General features: G+C 47.0%; 1 protein-coding gene across 1 annotated transcript in view; it reads right to left on the reverse strand.

The window, feature by feature from the left end:
• Nucleotides 1-18,022, reverse strand: part of f5 (coagulation factor V) — a 153,474-nt gene that overhangs the window by 111,068 nt on the left and 24,384 nt on the right. Inside the window, exons 5-6 of the mRNA XM_038802074.1 lie at nucleotides 13,835-13,993; nucleotides 8,514-8,735 (exon numbers count right to left, since the gene is read on the reverse strand). Of these exons, the coding sequence (XP_038658002.1) occupies nucleotides 8,514-8,735; nucleotides 13,835-13,993 (381 nt within the window). The remainder of the gene's footprint in view (nucleotides 1-8,513; nucleotides 8,736-13,834; nucleotides 13,994-18,022) is intronic.

An 18,022-nucleotide genomic window follows, 5' to 3' on the forward strand; every position in this document is an offset into this window, starting at 1 on the left:
GGTAAAAAGACATTCATGGGGTGTGTTATTTGTAGCGGTGCACAGTAGTGACCGGATGGAGTGTAGTGCATCAGGGAGGACCTCCTGCCAGCGGGAGGCTGGGAGGTTCCTGTACCGTAGGGCCAGCTGGACGGCCCTCCATAACATCCCGTTCTCCCTCTCTACATGCCCGTTTCCCCGGGGATTGTAGCTGGTCGTTCTGCTCGAGGCGATACCGCTGCTGAGCAGGAACTGACGCAGCTCATCGCTCATGAACAAGGATCCCCTGTCACTGTGGATGTAGGCGGGGAAACCGAACAGCGCAAAGATTGTGGTGAGGTCTTTGATGACGGTGGCAGACGTCATATCGGGGCATGGGATGGCGAAGGGGAATCTGGAGTACTCATCGACCACACTGAGGATATACGTGTTGCGGTCGGTGGAGGGGAGGGGCCCTTTGAAATCAACGCTGAGACGCTCAAAGGGGCGGGAGGTCTTCAACAGGCGTGCATGGTCCGGCCGGTAGAAGTGGGCTTGCACTCCGCACAGATCAGGCAGTCCCTGGTGACTGTCCGTACTCCTCGACGGAGTAGGGCAGATTGCGGGCTTTGACAAGGTGGTACAGTCGTGTGCCCCCCGGGTGACAAAGGCTGTCGTGCAGGGCCCAGAGTTGGTCCACTTGTGCGCTGGCACATGTACCTTGGGATAGGGCGTCTGGGGGCTCATTGAGCTTGCCGGGGCGATACAAAATGTCGTAATTATAGGTGGAGAGCTCGATTCTCCACCGCAAGGTTTTATCGTTTTGATCTTGCCCCGCTGTGTGTTATTGAACATGAAGGCTACCGACCGTTTGTCAGTGAGGAGAGTGAATCTCCTGCCGGCCAGGTAATGCCTCCAATGCCGCACAGCTTCAACGATAGCCTGGGCCTCCTTTTCGACGGATGAGTGCCGAATTTCAGAGGTATGAAGGTTGTGGGAAAAGAACGCCAAGGGTCATCCTGCCTGATTGAGGGTGGCGGCAAGGGCGACATCTGAAGCGTCGCTTTCTACTTGGAAGGGCAGTGTCTCATCTACTGCGTGCATCCCGGCCTTGGCTATGTCTGCTCCGATACGGGCGAAGGCCTGTTGTGCCTCGGCCGTCAGCGGAAAATGGGTTGACTGTATGAGTGGCCGGGCCTTGTCCGCATAGTTTGGGACCCACTGAGCGTAGTACGAAAAGAACCCCAGGCAGCGTTTGAGTGCCTTGGGGCAGTGGGGGAGGGGAAGCTCCATGAGGAGGTGCATGCGGTCGGGATCGGGCCCCAGAACTCTGTTCTGGACCACATAGCCGAGGATGGCTAAGCGGGTCGTACTGAACATACACTTCTCTTTATTATAGGTAAGGTTGAGAAGAGTGGCGGTGTGGAGGAATTTAACGAGGTTGGCATTGTGGTCCTGCTGATCGTGGCCGTAGGTGGTGATGTTATCTAGGTACGGGAACGTGACCTGCAAACCGTACCGGTCGACCATTCGCTCCATCTCCCTTTGGAAGACCGAGACCCCGTTAGTGACGCCAAAGGGAACCCTAAGAAAGTGATAGAGACGACCGTCCGCCTCGAAGGCAGTGTATGGACTGTCCGATTTACGGGTGGGGAGATGGTGGTAAGTGGATTTTAGGTCAATTGTTGAGAAGACCCGGTACTGTGCAATCTGATTGACCGTATCAGATATGCGTGGGAGGGGGTCCGCATCGAGCTGCATGTACCGATTGATGGTCTGGCTGTAGTCCACGACCATTGTGTTTCTCCCCAGTTTTAACTACTACCACTTAGGCTCTCCAGGCCTCTCTTAGGCCTCGATGATACCCACCCGAAGCAGCCGCTGGAACTCGGACCTGGTGAAGGCCTTGTCCTGGGTGCTGTACCGTCTGCTCCTGGTGGCAACGGGTTTGCAATCGGAAGTTAGATTGGCAAAGAGGGAGGGGGGGTCAACCTTTAGGGTCGCGAGGCCATAAATGGTGAGTGGAGATAGGGGCCCGCCGAATTTGAGGGTGAGGCTCTGGAGATTGCACTGAAAATCCAGGCCCCGCAATAGTGCAGTGCAGAGATTAGGAAGGACATAGAGACAGAAACTGCTGAATTCTACGCCCTGGACAGTGAGAGTGACCGTGCAGAACACTCGGATCGGGACAGAATGGGATCCGGAGGCCAGGGAGATCCGTTGATTGGCGGGGTGGACCGCGAGGGAGCAGCGCCTTACCGTATCCGGGTGTATGAAACTTTCGGTGCTCGCGGAGTCCAGCAGGCAGGAGGTCACGTTGATTTTCACCATTGTCGAAGCGGTAGCCAGGTTGTGTGGACGAGACTGGTCCAGCGTCATCGAGGCGAGCTGCGGGTGATCGTCAGAGGTTTCAGATGGAAAGCGTTGGCCCAGGTCATGGGATGTCGTTGGCGTTCCTGTCCTGTGGGGAAGACAAGATGGCGGCATCCGGAGGTCCTGCGGGGAACAAAATGGCGGCGCCCATGGCGCATATTGCGGGGGCGGGACAAGATGGCGGTGCCCATGGGCCGCACATTAGCGGAGCTGGACAAGATGGCGGCGTCCATGGGTCACACGTGGACTGAGGGGAAGAAGATGGTGGCGCCCACTGGCTGCATGTGGCCCCGGGAAGAGAAGATGGCAGCGCCCATTGTGCGTTTGGCAGGGGGGAGGGAGCGATAGCGGCGACTGCGCGGGCCTGGCACACTGCGGCGAAGTGGCCTTTTTTGTTACAAGACTTGCAAGTGTCAACTCGGGCCGGACAACGTTGGCGAGGGTGCTTCTGTTGGCCGCAGAAGTAGCAGCGGGGACCCCCGGCGTGTGGCGCAGGCGTATTGGCTAGGCATGGCCCCAACTGGGGGGGTCATTTGCGGGGTCCAGGAGGGATAGGAGGGGTGGGCCACGTGGCGAGAGGGGTAGACCTGAACATTACGGGAGGCGACCGTCATGGAGAGCGCTAATGTTTTTGTCTCCGCTAGGTCAAGTGTGGTCCCTTCCAGCAGTCGTTGTCAGATGAGGTCCGACCCAATCCCCGTTACGAACGCATCGCACATGAGGTTAGAATGTTCGGTGGCCGTAATGGCCTGACAGTCACAGTCCCGGATGAGTGGGATTAGGGCCCGCCAGAAGTCTTCGATGGATTCACCAGGGAGTTGAGAGTGAGTGGCGAGTACGTGCCTGGCGAAGAGCGTGTTCGCTTTCTTCGCGTAGTTCTCCTTTAGGAGTGCCATGGCTTCCGCGTAAGTCGGGGCGTCCTGGATCAGCGGGAACACGCTTGAGCTCAATCCTGGAGTATAAGACCTGAATCTTCTGAGCCTCTGTCGGTGTGGGGTTCGCTGTGTTGATGTAAGCCTCGAAGCAAGCTAGCCAGTGATTAAAGTCCTTTCTGGCGTCGGGCGAGTGCGGATCCAGCTGCAGGCGATCTAGTTTGATTCTGATATCCATCTTGTTGAAAACTGCAATAAATTGATGCACAATCAATTGCATAAAGACTAAGGTTGGGTACAACCGTGGCTTTATTGTAGTCAGATGCATGGCCTCCTGCTGCAGCTGGCGAAATGGCAGATCAATGGAGGAAATGCATATTTATACTCCTCCTACTGGGCGGAGCCAGCCGGCAGGGGCTACCAGCGAACAGGTCCTACCTTACATCCCCTAATACAGGTGTACAGTGGTTCACCGCATACAGCCACCTACATAGGAGATGGAACTGTGAGGTATTGGTAAGCTTTTGAGCAGCTGACTGACAGAATCTGCCCTAGAAGGACAAAAGCAGCAGACCTATGGGAACACATCAACTGCAAGTTCTCTTCTAAGTCACACATCATCCTGACTTGGAAATATATCGTTGTTCCTTCACTGTGGGCTGAGTCAAAATCCTGGAACTCCCTCCCTAACAACCTACACCACGTCATATATACCTACACCACTTGGACTGCAGTGGTTCAAGAAGATGGTTCACCACCACCTTCTCAAGGGCCATTGGGGATTGGAAATAAGTGCTGGTCTAGCCAATGACACCTACATCCTGTGAATGAATGGATTAAAAAAACAGAGATGAAAATAGCTGCTGTGGACATCAAATAGTATTTGACCAAGCATGGCATCAAAGAACCTAATAAAGCAGAGCTCAATCGTAATCAATAGATAAACGTGGCAATGGTTAGTGTGATAGTGGGCGGCACGGTAGCACTGTTGCTTCACAGCTCCAGAGTCCCAGGTTCGATTCCGGCTTGGGTCATTGTCTGTGTGGAGTCTGCACGTTCTCCCTGTGTCTGCGTGGGTTTCCTCCGGGTGCTCTGGTTTCCTGCTGCAAATCCTGAAAGACATGCTTGTTAGGCAATCTTGACATTCTGAATTCTCCCTCTGTGTACCCAAACAGGCGCAAGAATGTGGCAACTAGGGGCTTATCACAGTAACTTCATTGCAGTGTTAATGTAAGCCTATTTTTGACAATAAAGATTATTATTATACATGGCACAACAAGAAGTTGCTGGTGATTTTCAGGGGCTAATCATCAGTGTTTGCTGTCATGGGAGTGTCCCTTTAAGAAAGGTTTTTGTCTTATCACATGGCTTCAGTGATGTCATTGTGTGGGTGGAGCTGGGCTGTGACGTTTAGTTTCACTTTCAGTTTTTGGCTGCTGTGGACTCAGACAGAGAAAAGGAGTGTTTTGGTCTGTCTCTCTCTCTATTTTCATTTTAAATATCTGGTCTAGCAAAAAACCCATTGGTTATAGCTACCTGCTTTGGTAACTTAAAAGATATAGTTTGCTTTCCAGAAGGGCTTAAAGCTGCTGGTGAGACGGGGTCAGAATCTCAGGAAAAGCCAGTCTTATTCAAGTGAGAATGCAGAGTGCTGGGCCACGCCCTTGAAAAGGAGTTTGTGGTTTATGGGGTTTTGTTTTTGAATTGGAACAGTAAAAGGGGGGAATTCATTAAGTGTTATACAGATTACTGTAGCTGGGTAGTGTCTTTATGTTGGCAATTGAGAAAAATTCTTGCTGTGTGTTTACCTATAAATGTTAACTAAGTTCTTAGAATAAAGCTTGTTTTGATTAAAGTATCTGGGAAGACTGATGAATCACGCCTGAAGGGATGGCTCTTGTGCTCATCCTAACCAAATTCAACATAAAAGGTTGTTGGTCAGGTGGACTTCATAATATACTTTGGAGTTTCTGAGCCCTGGCCCAAACATTACCAAGAAACAAGACCTCACCAAAGCAATGGTGAACAAGGATATTGTTGGGATACTGGATGAATTAAAAAATAGGTGATAAAGAGGTCCAGGAAAGGTTGGCACTGCTATATTTGGATAAGTGGCACAATCTCTAGAGGATGCATCCCAGGTCCAATCTTCCTTAGATACAGGGGTAGTGCCAAAGGACTTGAATTGTGTAAATGTCACATCCTTGTCCAAAAAAGGGAAGAAGGATAGACCTGGCAATTACAGACCAGTCAGTTTAACATCAGTGGTCGGGAAGTTTTTAGAAACAATCATATGGGAGCAAATTAACACTCACTTGTAAAAGCATTGACTAGCAAAAGAGAACAGTGAGTTGTGTGTTCCTCTTTCAATTTAGTACATTGTATTTGCTGCTCAGAGCACAGCCTGCTCTACATTAGGGAACTCAAACGCAGATATGCTAAAGACAAATTCTGTTTGACTAACTTGTTTGAGATTTTAAATGAGGTAACAGAAAGGATGGATGATGGCTGTGTGGTTGATGTTGTCTACATGGACTTTCAAAAGGCATTTGCTAAAGCACCACATATTCAGTGCATCATCAAAATTGACGCCCAAAGGATAAAAGGGTCAGCAGTAAAATAGATATAAAATTGACTAAGGGATTGAAAACAGAGATGTGGTGAACTGCTTTTCTTGGACTTGCGGGAGGTTTCAAGTGGTATTCCCCAAAGTTTAGTAGCCTTCTTGATTACTTTCTGCAGTTGTTTGTAGCATTTTAAAAATCTTTACATATGAATCCCCAGTCTCTTTGGACATCCACTGAATTTAGCTTCATTTATCTAGAAAGTACCCTGACCTATAATTTTTTGTTCGTGTATTGAGAGGGTGGTGGCCTGCCCAATAGGACATCGGTACCAGGGCTTTGAATGTCAACTAGACATGGACAGATCCTGATGGTCCTGGGCTCGGACACTCCCCGCAACTGTGGCATTATTTTTGTTTCAGAATAAACCTTCCTTGCCTTCTAGTCTGCTTCCCCTGGAATTATTGCAGGAATGCTGAAAAGGAAGAAGTGGGGAAGATATGTTTGGTGGTGATGCAAATGGTGGAGGATGATCCACTAAACACAAAGGTTGGTAGGGTGGAAGGTAAAGAGAAGGGAACCTATTGTGGTATTGACAGGGGAGAGAAAGGGTAAGAGCTGAAGTGTAGGAAATGGATAGGACATGAGGGCCCTATCCACCACAGTGGCTGTGTGGAGAGTCCTTGTTTGAGGAAAAGGAACATATCAGAAGTTCTGGTATGGAGAGTAGTGTAATCAGAACAGTAAAACGAAGGAACAGGGAGAATGGAGACGGCACAGGGGAGAGTGGGGGGCTCGATGGAGGCCCTGATACGGGGGAACCATCGGTTTGTCCCAGGGAGCATTGATGGCGGATTTCTGGGCTGGCACAGGGCAGGGGTTAGGAGGTTGAGGGAACAGTTTGTGGAGGGGAGGTTCGCGAGCTTGGGGGAGTTAGAGGGGAAGTTTGGGCTCCTCCCGGGGAACATGTTTAGGTACATGCAGGTGAGGGCGTTTGCCAGGCAGCAGGTGGAGGGGTTCCCCATGCTGCCCCCATGAGGGGTGCGGGATCGGTTGCTCTCGGGGGTGTGGGTTGGAGGAGGGAGGATTTCGGACATATACCGGGTAATGCAGGAGGTAGACGAGGCTTCGGTGAAGGAACTGAAGGGGAAATGGGAAGAGGAGCTGGGTGAGGAGATTGAGGAGGGGACGTGGGCAGATGCTCTGGAGAGAGTAAATTCCTCCTCTTCCTGTGCGAGGCTTAGCCTCATACAGTTCAAGGTGCTGCATAGGGCCCACATGACTGGGACGAGGATGAGTAGGTTTTTTGGGGGCGAGGACAGGTGTGCTAGGTGCTCGGGGAGCCCAGCGAACCACACCCATATGTTTTGGGCGTGCCCAGCGCTGGGGGAGTTTTGGAAGGGGGTAGCAAGGACGTTGTCGAGGGTGGTGGGATCCAGGGTCAAGCCAGGCTGGGGACTCGCAATTTATGGGGTTGCAGTGGAGCCGGGAGTGCAGGAGGCGAAAGAAGCCGGTGTTCTGGCCTTTGCGTCCCTAGTAGCCCGGCGGAGGATTCTTCTTCAGTGGAAGGATGCGAGGCCCCCAAGCGTGGAGGCCTCGGTCAATGATATGGCGGGGTTCATTAAATTGGAGAATGTGAAATTTGCCCTGAGGGGATCAGTACAAGGGTTCTTTAGGCGGTGGCAGCCTTTCCTGGACTTCCTGGCGGAACGGTAGGGAAATAGGCTGGCAGCAGCAGCAACCCGGGGGGGGGGTTTGGATCGGGGGGAGGGAGAACTGTGTACATGGGTCTGTGGGATGTGACGGGTGCTATCTCTTTCCCTTTTGTTATTGGGTGTTCTTTTGTTTTTTTGTTTTTCTTTTGTTTGTAGTTGCTTTTGAAGTTGGGTGGGGATTGTTCTTGGGGTGTTACCGCGGTTGTTTTGTTAATAGAGTTGAGTTATTTATATTTTGTAAAAATTTCAATAAAAATTATTTTTTTTTAAAATGATCTGTTGAGCTGCTCGCACAAAAATACTTTTCAATGCACCTTGGTACATGTGACAATAAACAAAATCCAAATCCAATCTAATCCAGAAACAGTACTATTTAAAAGGGGATGCAAGAACAGAGACACCGAAGGATGTTTTTGCAAATTCTTTGAAGGTGGCAGGGTAATTTAACAAAGTTGTTAATAAAACAGTCATCTTGGCTTTATTATTGGAGGTTTAGAGTGCAAAAACCAAGAAGTTGTGCTGAACCCAAATAAAATACCAGTTCAGTCTCAACTGGATTATTGTGCCTCATTTATATATCTTTTTTGAAAACTGCTGAGTTTTGCTTAGGCCAACTGGAAGCTGAATGCACAAAGTAAATTGTCAGTTTAATTTAATGTTCAAGCAGGTATTTTTGTACTGTGGAAGTAATGAAAGGGGTTGCTCATGTGATTGTGCTGGAAAGATGGTCTTGGGATTTGGGGTCTCTGGGACAGTAGTGTTGGGGTTTTGGAGCATTGGGACAGGAGGTTATTGGGTGTGGGAGGATTATGAGGGGAAGTCAAAAGAAACTGTGTGGAGACATTAGAAAAAGTGCAGTCATAACCTGTTCATCTTGCAACTAATTACAGTTTCCTAAATAACTAGAAAATGTGTTATTCCCCTGCTATGCCATCTCTCACTCCAATCAACATAAAATGGGTCTTCCCACAAGTGATGTTATTTTCAATAAAATATATAGTTTAAAACATTTTAAACCTCATTGTTCTTACCCAGGCGATGATGCTGTACTTGAGAAGAGAGCAGCCATTTTCCAACTTGTGTGGGTGACATCTGAGCTGTGACAGATGAGCCTGGAGTCAGTGCAATAGATGACACTCTGTGATTATTCTGCAACAGGACTTGACCATTAAAATGGACAGAGAAGATTTCAGCACCCAAGCTCATTCCAATCAAATGCCAGCTAATGTCATCATGAACACATGCACCAAGTTCTGTAACAGAAACAATATGGAAATTAGATGCCTAAAACAGCTAATAGCAACAAAATAGCATAATACTTAGTAATTCTTTGAACCTTGGTTCTTTTATATGATTTTTTCAAGAGTTAGAACATAGAACATGGAACATAGAACAGTACAGCACAGAACAGGCCCTTCGGCCCTCGATGTTGTGCCGAGCAATGATCACCCTACTTAAACCCACGTAACCCGTATACCCGTAACCCAACAATCCCCCCATTAACCTTACACTACGGGCAATTTAGCATGGCCAATCCACCTAACCCGCACATCTTTGGACTGTGGGAGGAAACCGGAGCACCCGGAGGAAACCCACGCACACACGGGGAGGACGTGCAGACTCCACACAGACAGTGACCCAGCCGGGAATCGAACCTGGGACCCTGGAGCTGTGAAGCAATGATGCTAACCACCATGCTACCGTGGGAAGCTTTCTAGGAATGGGATAGTCTCTCTCATGATATTTGATTCGGGCAGCACGGAAGCATAGTGGGTAGCACTGTGGCTTCACAGCGCAAGGTCCCAGGTTCGATTCCCTGGTGGGTCATTGTCTGTGCGGAGTCTGCACTTCTCCCCGTGTCTGCTTGGGTTTCCTCCGGATGCTCCGGTTTCCTCCCACAGTCCAAAGACATGCAGGTTAGGTGGATTAGCCATGCTAAAAAATTGTCCTTAGTGTCCAAAAAATTATAGGAGTGGTTATTGGGGTTTGGGGGATAGGGTGGAAGTAAGAGCTTAAGTGGGTCGGTACCAACTCGATGGGCCGATTGGCCTCCTTCTGCACTGTATGTTTTATGGTTTCTTAGTTTTGAAACACGTCATCAACCGGACATTCCCTTCCGACAAAGGTTTGCGCTGATAGTTGGGATAAATAGTAAATTGCAGCAATATTGAGCACTGCTGAAATTTAATATGCAATTTATTTTGAAGTACACATTAGTAGATCTCCAGATGTATCGTTTCTGGTGAATCTAATTGCTCATCTCAAAGCTAAGGTTGTCAAGTGCTGACAGAAAGCTTTCCTAACACTTATAGTAGAGGCACGAATACATATCAGTGATACTGAATATATGTCAGTGATACTGAATACATGTCAGTGATCTAAATACATGTCAGTAATACTGCATACATGTCAGAGATCTGAATACATGTCAGTGATACTGAATACATGTCAGTGATCTGAATATACGGCAGTGATCTGAATACATGTTAATGATCTGAATACATGATCAATGATCTGAATACACGTCAGTGACACCGAATACATGTCAGTGACACCGAATACATGTCAGTGACCCGAATACATGTCAGTGATTCTGAATACATGTCAGTGATCTGAGTACATGTCAGTGATCTGAGTACATGTCAGTGATTCTGAATACATGATCAGTGATCTGAATACATGCCAGTGATACTGAATGCAGGTCAGTGATCTGAATGTGTCAGTGATACTGAATACATGTCAGGTATCTGAATACATGTCAGTGATCTGAATACATGTCAGTGATCTGAATACATGTCAATGATCTGAATACATGTCAATGATCTGAATACATGTCAGTGATACGGAATACATGTCAGTGATTCTGAATACATGTCAGTGATCTGAGTACACGTCAGTGATCTGAATACACCTCAGTGATACTGAATACACGTCAGTGATCTGAATACACGTCAGTGATCTGAATACATGTCTGATCTGAATACATGTCAGTGATCTGAATACATGTCAGTGATCTGAATACACCTCAGTGATACTGAATACACGTCAGTGATCTGAGTACACGTCAGTGATCTGAATACACGTCAGTGATCTGAATACATGTCAGTGATACTGAATAGGCGCCGGATAGGCGCCGGAATGTGGCGACTAGGGGCTTTTCACAGTAACTTCATTGAAGCCTACTCGTGACAATAAGCGATTTTCATTTTTCATTTCATTTTCATGTCAGTGATCTGAATACATGTCAGTGATACTGAATACATGTCAGTGACACTGAATACATGTCAGTGATTCTGAATACATGTCAGTGACACTGAATACACGTCAGTGATCTGAATACATGTCAGTGATCTGAATGCGTCAGTGATCTGAATACATGTCAGTGATCTGAATACACGGCAGTGATCTGAATACATGTTAATGATCTGAATACACGTCAGTGACACTGAATACATGTCAGTGATCTGAATACACGTCAGTGACACTGAATACATGTCAGTGACACCGAATACAAGTCAGTGACACCGAATACATGTCAGGTGATCTGAATACATGTCAGGTGATCTGAATACATATCAGTGATACTGAATACGTGTCAGTGATAGTGAATACATGTCAGTGAGACTGGAAGAAATCGTGTGACAAGAGCAACTGATCAATCAGTTCAGAATAAACCTGCTAGTTTCCTTAGCAAAGATGCACATGGCACCTTGAGTCTAGACATTCTGCTTTTCCTATCCATTTTCAACCAACAGGTTGGGTAATGAAATAAAGACGTCTTGAATTTTAGTAGTGTTTGTCCTAATTTTCCACTGTAATTTAAGGGAAAGAGGCATAACCCCAAGAGAAACAGTTGATTTTAAAACCTGGAGATATCATTGGGCTCCATTGAGTTTGAGGAGAAAAAGGAGCACCTACTGCCCAAATCAATGAGCAGAAAAGAGGCAGTCAGTGTGGAAATTCTAGGAACCCACAAGCCTCCATTGATAATAAACACCCGTGTTTGGGGCAAATGGGAGTGCCAGCTACCTCGGAACAGACCTTGTGACTTTTCAAAATGGAGGTCCTGAATTTCACCATTGTCCTCAATTTCCTCCATCTCCACCATGCTGGGGTGCTTTAGAAAATGTGTTTACCATAGAATTTACAGTGCAGAAAGAGACCATTAGGCCCATCTAGTCTGCACCTGCCCTTGGAAAGAGTACCCTACTTAAGCCCTCGCCTCCACCCTATCCCCGTAACCCAGTAACGCCATCTAATCTTTTTGGATACTAGGGACAATTTAGCATGGCCAATCCGCCTAACCTGCACATCTTTGGGCTGTGGGAGGAAACCGGAGCACCCGGAGGAAACCCACACAGATGCGGGGAGGATGTGCAGAATCCACACTGACAGTGACCCAAGCTGGGAATCGAACCTGGGACCCTGGAGCTGTGAAGCAACTGTGCTAACCACTGTGGTACCGTGCTGCCCATTTATGAAATGAATGAAATGAAAATGAAATGAAAATCGCTTATTGTCACAAGTTGCCTTCAAATGAAGTTACTGTGAAAAGCCCCTAGTCGCCACATTCCGGCGCCTGTTCGGAGAGGCTGCGGTAGCAATTTACGCTGTACTGTAATAATTTTTTTATAAATGTTTTTTATTCAGTTTTCATGTTTTATATTGAACAAATTACAAATTGTTAGAGAGAGAGAAACAAAAAAGAACACGCAAAAATTAACATATATATTTACAGGTGAGCATCTTCGTAGTAATAACTGTGGCCTCCCCCTTTTCGCCGGCATACATATTTTACATTCCCCAACATGTTTATTGGCATTTATTTAGTTTGGTTTTGGGCCTTAGCTAGCCATCACACCCCCGTAACGAGCCCGTAGCCCCCCCCCCCCCCCTCCCCCCCCCCCCCCCCCCCCCCCGCCCCGCCGGCTACCTTCCCCCGACTATTCTTCCTCTTGTACGTTGGCCACAAACAGGTCCCGGAACAATTGCATGAATGGCTCCCACGTTCTGTGGAAGCCGTCGTCCGACCCTCGGATGGCGAATTTGATTTTCTCCATTTGGAGAGAATCCGAGAGGTCGGACAGCCAGTCTGCAGCTCTGGGCGGTGCTGCTGACCGCCAGCCAAACAGGATTCTACGGCGGGCGATCAGGGAGGCAAAGGCAAGGGCGTCCGCCCTCCTCCCCAGGAATAGATCTGGCTGGTCTGAAACCCCGAAGACCGCCACTATCGGGCATGGCTCCACCCTCACCCCTACCACTTTGGACATAGCCTCGAAGAAGGCTGTCCAGTACTCCACAAGTCTGGGGCAAGACCAGAACATGTGGGCGTGGTTGGCCGGGCCTCTTTGGCACCGCTCACAGCTGTCCTCCACCTCCGGGAAGAACCTACTCATACGGTTCTCGTTAAGTGGGCTCTATGTACCACTTTTAGTTGCGTCAGGCTGAGCCTTGCGCACGTGGAGGTGGAGTTGACCCTATGCAGTGCTTCGCTCCAGAGTCCCCACCCTATCTCCATCCCCAGGTCGTCCTCCCATTTCCTTCTTGTTGCGTCCAGTACGGTGTCGTCCCTATCTACCAGTCGGTCATACATGTCGCTACAGTTCCCTTTCTCTAGGATACTTGCGTCCAGTAGGTCTTCCAGTAGTGTCTGTCATGGCGGTTGTGGGTACGTCCTTGTCTCCTTTCGTAGGAAGTTTTTGAGCTGCAGGTACCGTAGCTCGTTCCCCCCAGCTAGTTGAAATTTCTCTGTCAGTTCGTCCAGTGTTGCAATCCTGTCGTCCGTGTATAGATCCCTGACTGTCAGTGTCCCCCCGTCCTGTCTCCACCTTTTGAAGGTGGCGTCAGTCAGTGCTGGTTTGAACCTATGGTTGTTGCATACTGTAATAATTTAACATGGCTTTTATAATTGTTTTCGGGGGGTGGGTGATCTATTGTCTTGGTGAAGCAGAAAATACACAACATATAAAGAGTCTCTGGCTGGTTGATTAGATATACGTAAGATTGGCATTACAAGATGAGGTGGGAACCATGTGGAACAAACTTTCATTTTGAGAAGGCAGCCAGGTGCACAATAGGAGCAATTTTCATCTTCAATACTTGGCCACTTTCCCACTCATTTTAGAAACTGACAAACTTTCATTTGTCGTGCGTCTGCTTCATTTACTTACTGTTTACTCTTGAAACATTGGAAAGATGCAGGCAGACTGCCAGCCAGACCACTACATCATTAGTATTGGAGCAGCACTTCTGGAGCTCGTTGCTTTCTACATTTATGCCCAGCGTAGGAGATCTGTTGCAGCTGCATTTCAGTATTCTGTCAGTCCTAAAATAACCCCTTTGTGGTATATACCTGGTAAAGTGCCATTTGTAAATCCATTGATGGAATACATTTTGATTGGAGTCTTTCTTTTATTCTCATAATTCCAGCTCTCGCTTTCATCAAAAACGGAAAACAGCAAAACAAATTCTTCCGCAAAGTATTTTTGCTTTCCATTCTCTTTTAAGCTTCCTACACAGAAAGAAAAAGGAACTGTGTTGTTACTGGCATTTATTAAATTCTTGGTCCCTTTTACACTTCATTTGATTTGTTCTTCTGTTCCTAGTTAAAGTAGTGCTCACTGCCAATAACTTCATATTAAATTTTAACTCAGGGTTATGAATCAGGTGAATGGGGGCAGGCTGAGTGAATATGAATCTACCCTGACGTTATCAGCATGATTAATCTGCTACCTCTCTGAATATATCAGAAAACGGGCAACTAGGCTACTTTCTGCACACAATTACCAGTGGAGAAGGTTAGGTCAAGGAGGGAGAAACATTCACCAGCACCACTATAAGCATCCCAAGCACCACTATCCAACAGGCCTTAAGCAGAGGTGGCTGACAGGGTTTGGTTTCAATGTAGCAAGAGGTTCAATGATCTGACAAAAGCAGCAAGGACAAATAAAGATCTTTGTCTCTCTCTCTAACACCTTTCAATAATAATCCATTCACTTCCTCCGTTAACAATCTCAACAATTCCCTTCCCCCCAATCATACCCTTCGGCATTCCATTACAAAGGCGCACTAACAACTCTCTTTCCAAAAATGTTCACCTCTTCCCCTTATGTCTTTACATCACACACTGACACCATTCTCTTCTTACATCCAAGCACTTACATCCCCCTTCCTTCCACTTTATAATATACACAAATGGTTTTACAATCATCAGCTACCCATCCTCACTCTACTGGCTTCTACTCCATCTCTCACTACATGCATTATAGTGAAAAGCATTACACTTAGATTTCCACTTAGATTTTCCACAGTATCTTCCGAACTCTTAACCTCACTTTTTACAGGACAAATCAGCACACATAAGAACATAAGAACATAAGAACTAGGAGCAGGAGTAGGCCATCTGGCCCCTTGAGCCTGCTCCGCCATTCAATTAGATCATGGCTGATCTTTTGTGGACTCAGCTCCACTTTCCGGCCCGAACACCATAACCCTTAATCCCTTTATTCTTCAAAAAACTATCTATCTTTACCTTAAAAACATGTAATGAAGGAGCCTCAACTGCTTCACTGGGCAAGGAATTCCATAGATTCACAACCCTTTGGGTGAAGAAGTTCCTCCTAAACTCAGTCCTAAATCTACTTCCCCTTATTTTGAGGCTATGTCCCCTAGTTCTGCTGTCACCCGCCAGTGGAAACAACCTGCCCGCATCTATCCTATCTATTCCCTTCATAATTTTTAATGTTTCTATAAGATCCCCCCTCATCCTTCTAAATTCCAACGAGTACAGTCCCAGTCTACTCAACCTCTCCTCATAATCCAACCCCTTCAGCTCTGGGATTAACCTAGTGAATCTCCTCTGCACACCCTCCAGCGCCAGTACGTCCTTTCTCAAGTAAGGAGACCAAAACTGAACACAATACTCCAGGTGTGGCCGCACTAACACCTTATACAATTGCAACATAACTTCCCTAGTCTTAAACTCCATCCCTCTGGCAATGAAGGACAAAATTCCATTTGCCTTCTTAATCACCTGTTGCACTTGTAAACCAACCTTCTGTGACTCATGCACTAGCATACCCAAGTCTCTCGGAACAGCGGCATGCTTTAATATTTTATCGTTTAAATAATAATCCCGTTTGCTGTTATTCCTACCAAAATGGATAACCTACACAATGTGAGACAGAGGACCAAGCCCCGCTGAGGGCTATAAAACATGGTGAATGCAGCCAATTTGGGAATAGTGGCTGAGACAAAGCTATGAGTATTATAGGGAAGGGGAGGTGAGGTGTGAAACTTATCTAGTGTAGGTTGATCCTTTAAGACTTGTAACCCTCACGAAATCTCTTCAGTTTGGTTTCCACCATTCTGACGTGTTGCATTCTGACAAAACAAAATGTCTTCTTTGCTTTTACCCCATTTTTTTTATCATTCCTCCCACAGTACTAAAAGAATCCTAACTAAAGTGAAGAACAGTGGTGATCTGTGGCAATGACCATGGGCCATTGGACCTCATTGTTTTTCATGAATTTTCTGCAGTCATTGATGTGGTCAACTAAACACTGTAGAACATAGAACATAGAACAATACAGCGCAGTACAGGCCCTTCGGCCCTCGATGTTGCACCGACATGGAAAAAAAAAACTAAAGGCCATCTAACCTACACTATGCCCTTATCATCCATATGCTTATCCAATAAACTTTTAAATGCCCTCAATGTTGGCGAGTTCACTACTGTTGCAGGTAGGGCATTCCACGGCCTCACCACTCTTTGCGTAAAAAACCCACCTCTGACCTCTATCCTATATCTATTACCCCTCAATTTAAGGCTATGTCCCCTCGTGCTAGCCACCCCCATCTGCGGGAGAAGGCTCTCGCTGTCCACCCTATCTAACCCTCTGATCATTTTGTATGCCTCTATTAAGTCACCTCTTAACCTTCTTCTCTCTAACGAAAACAACCTCAAGTCCATCAGCCTTTCCTCATAAGATTTTCCCTCCATACCAGGCAACATCCTGGTAAATTTCCTCTGCACCCGTTCCAAAGCTTCCACGTCCTTCCTATAATGAGGCGACCAGAACTGTACGCAATACTCCAAATGCGGCCGTACTAGAGTTTTGTACAACTGCAAAATGACCTCATGGCTCCGGAACTCAATCCCTCTACCAATAAAGGCCAACACACCATAGGCCTTCTTCACAACCCTATCAACCTGGGTGGCAACTTTCAGGGATCTATGTACATGGACACCGAGATCCCTCTGCTCATCCACACTACCAAGAATTTTACCATTAGCCAAATATTCCGCATTCCTGTTATTCTTTCCAAAGTGAATCACCTCACACTTCTCCACATTAAACTCCATTTGCCACCTCTCAGCCCAGCTCTGCAGCTTATCTATGTCCCTCTGTAACCTGCAACATCCTTCCGCACTGTCTACAACTCCACCGACTTTAGTGTCGTCTGCAAATTTACTCACTCATCCTTCTGCGCCCTCCTCTAGGTCATTTATAAAAATGACAAACAGCAACGGCCCCAGAACAGATCCTTGTGGTACGCCACTCGTAACTGAACTCCATTCTGAACATTTCCCATCAACTACCACTCTCTGTCTTCTTTCAACTAGCCAATTTCTGATCCACATCTCTAAATCACCCTCAATCCCCAGCCTCCGTATTTTCTGCAATAGCCGACCGTACTGACATCAGTATTTGATGTACTGACATCAAAGCCAGATACAGTAGCACAGCGTTACACCATTGGTTTTCAAACATGTTTGGTCAAAGGGTCCCTTTTCAAAATATGTTAGTAATCAGAGATTCCACCCCGCCACCACCACATCAGAATTATACTGCCATATACATGTAATACAGAAATTTGCACGTAAAAGAGGGTTTTAATAATGCTTTTAAGAAAACAGGTATTTACTTAGATAAGAGTAAAGTGGGTATACTTGCTTCTCACTGTAGAGTCTGCCCATTCTTTTGCAATCTTTTTCTCAAGCAACAATTTAAAATTCATATCTTAATGTTGAAACCACTCCATCACCATACTAACCTCTAGTCTCTTCCACTCCACTACTACAACCTCCTGCCCACTACCCACTGCCTCCCCTCAAAAACCCTCCACACCTTTAGTTTTTGTCTCTTCACCTTCCCTCTTTCAGTCACCAATGCGCCATGCTCTATAATACACTCCCCACGCTCCTTCCCCTTCCTCACCTTCTTTAAACCCCCCAGAAAAAAACCGCACCTCTCTGATCAAGTTTTTCATAATTCCTTCCAAAATCTCCTCCTCTTCCTTGCCAACCAACTTCTTTTTGTTATGCCTCTGTAAAGCACTTTAGAATGTTTTTTTCCATGTCGCAGTCACATGACTGAGCAACCCGCCACGTGTTTTTCAGTGGCGGAGGCTGTCCATCAGTGGGATTTTCTGGTCTCACCGGTGTCAACAGGAGATCCCATTGACTGCACCTCCAGTCGCCGGGAAACTCGAGGTGGGGGTGGGCCGTTGGTGGGTCTGGAATATTCCAGCAGCGTGA

Source organism: Scyliorhinus canicula, chromosome 7 (assembly GCF_902713615.1).
Source record: "Scyliorhinus canicula chromosome 7, sScyCan1.1, whole genome shotgun sequence".
Taxonomy (NCBI): domain Eukaryota; kingdom Metazoa; phylum Chordata; class Chondrichthyes; order Carcharhiniformes; family Scyliorhinidae; genus Scyliorhinus; species Scyliorhinus canicula.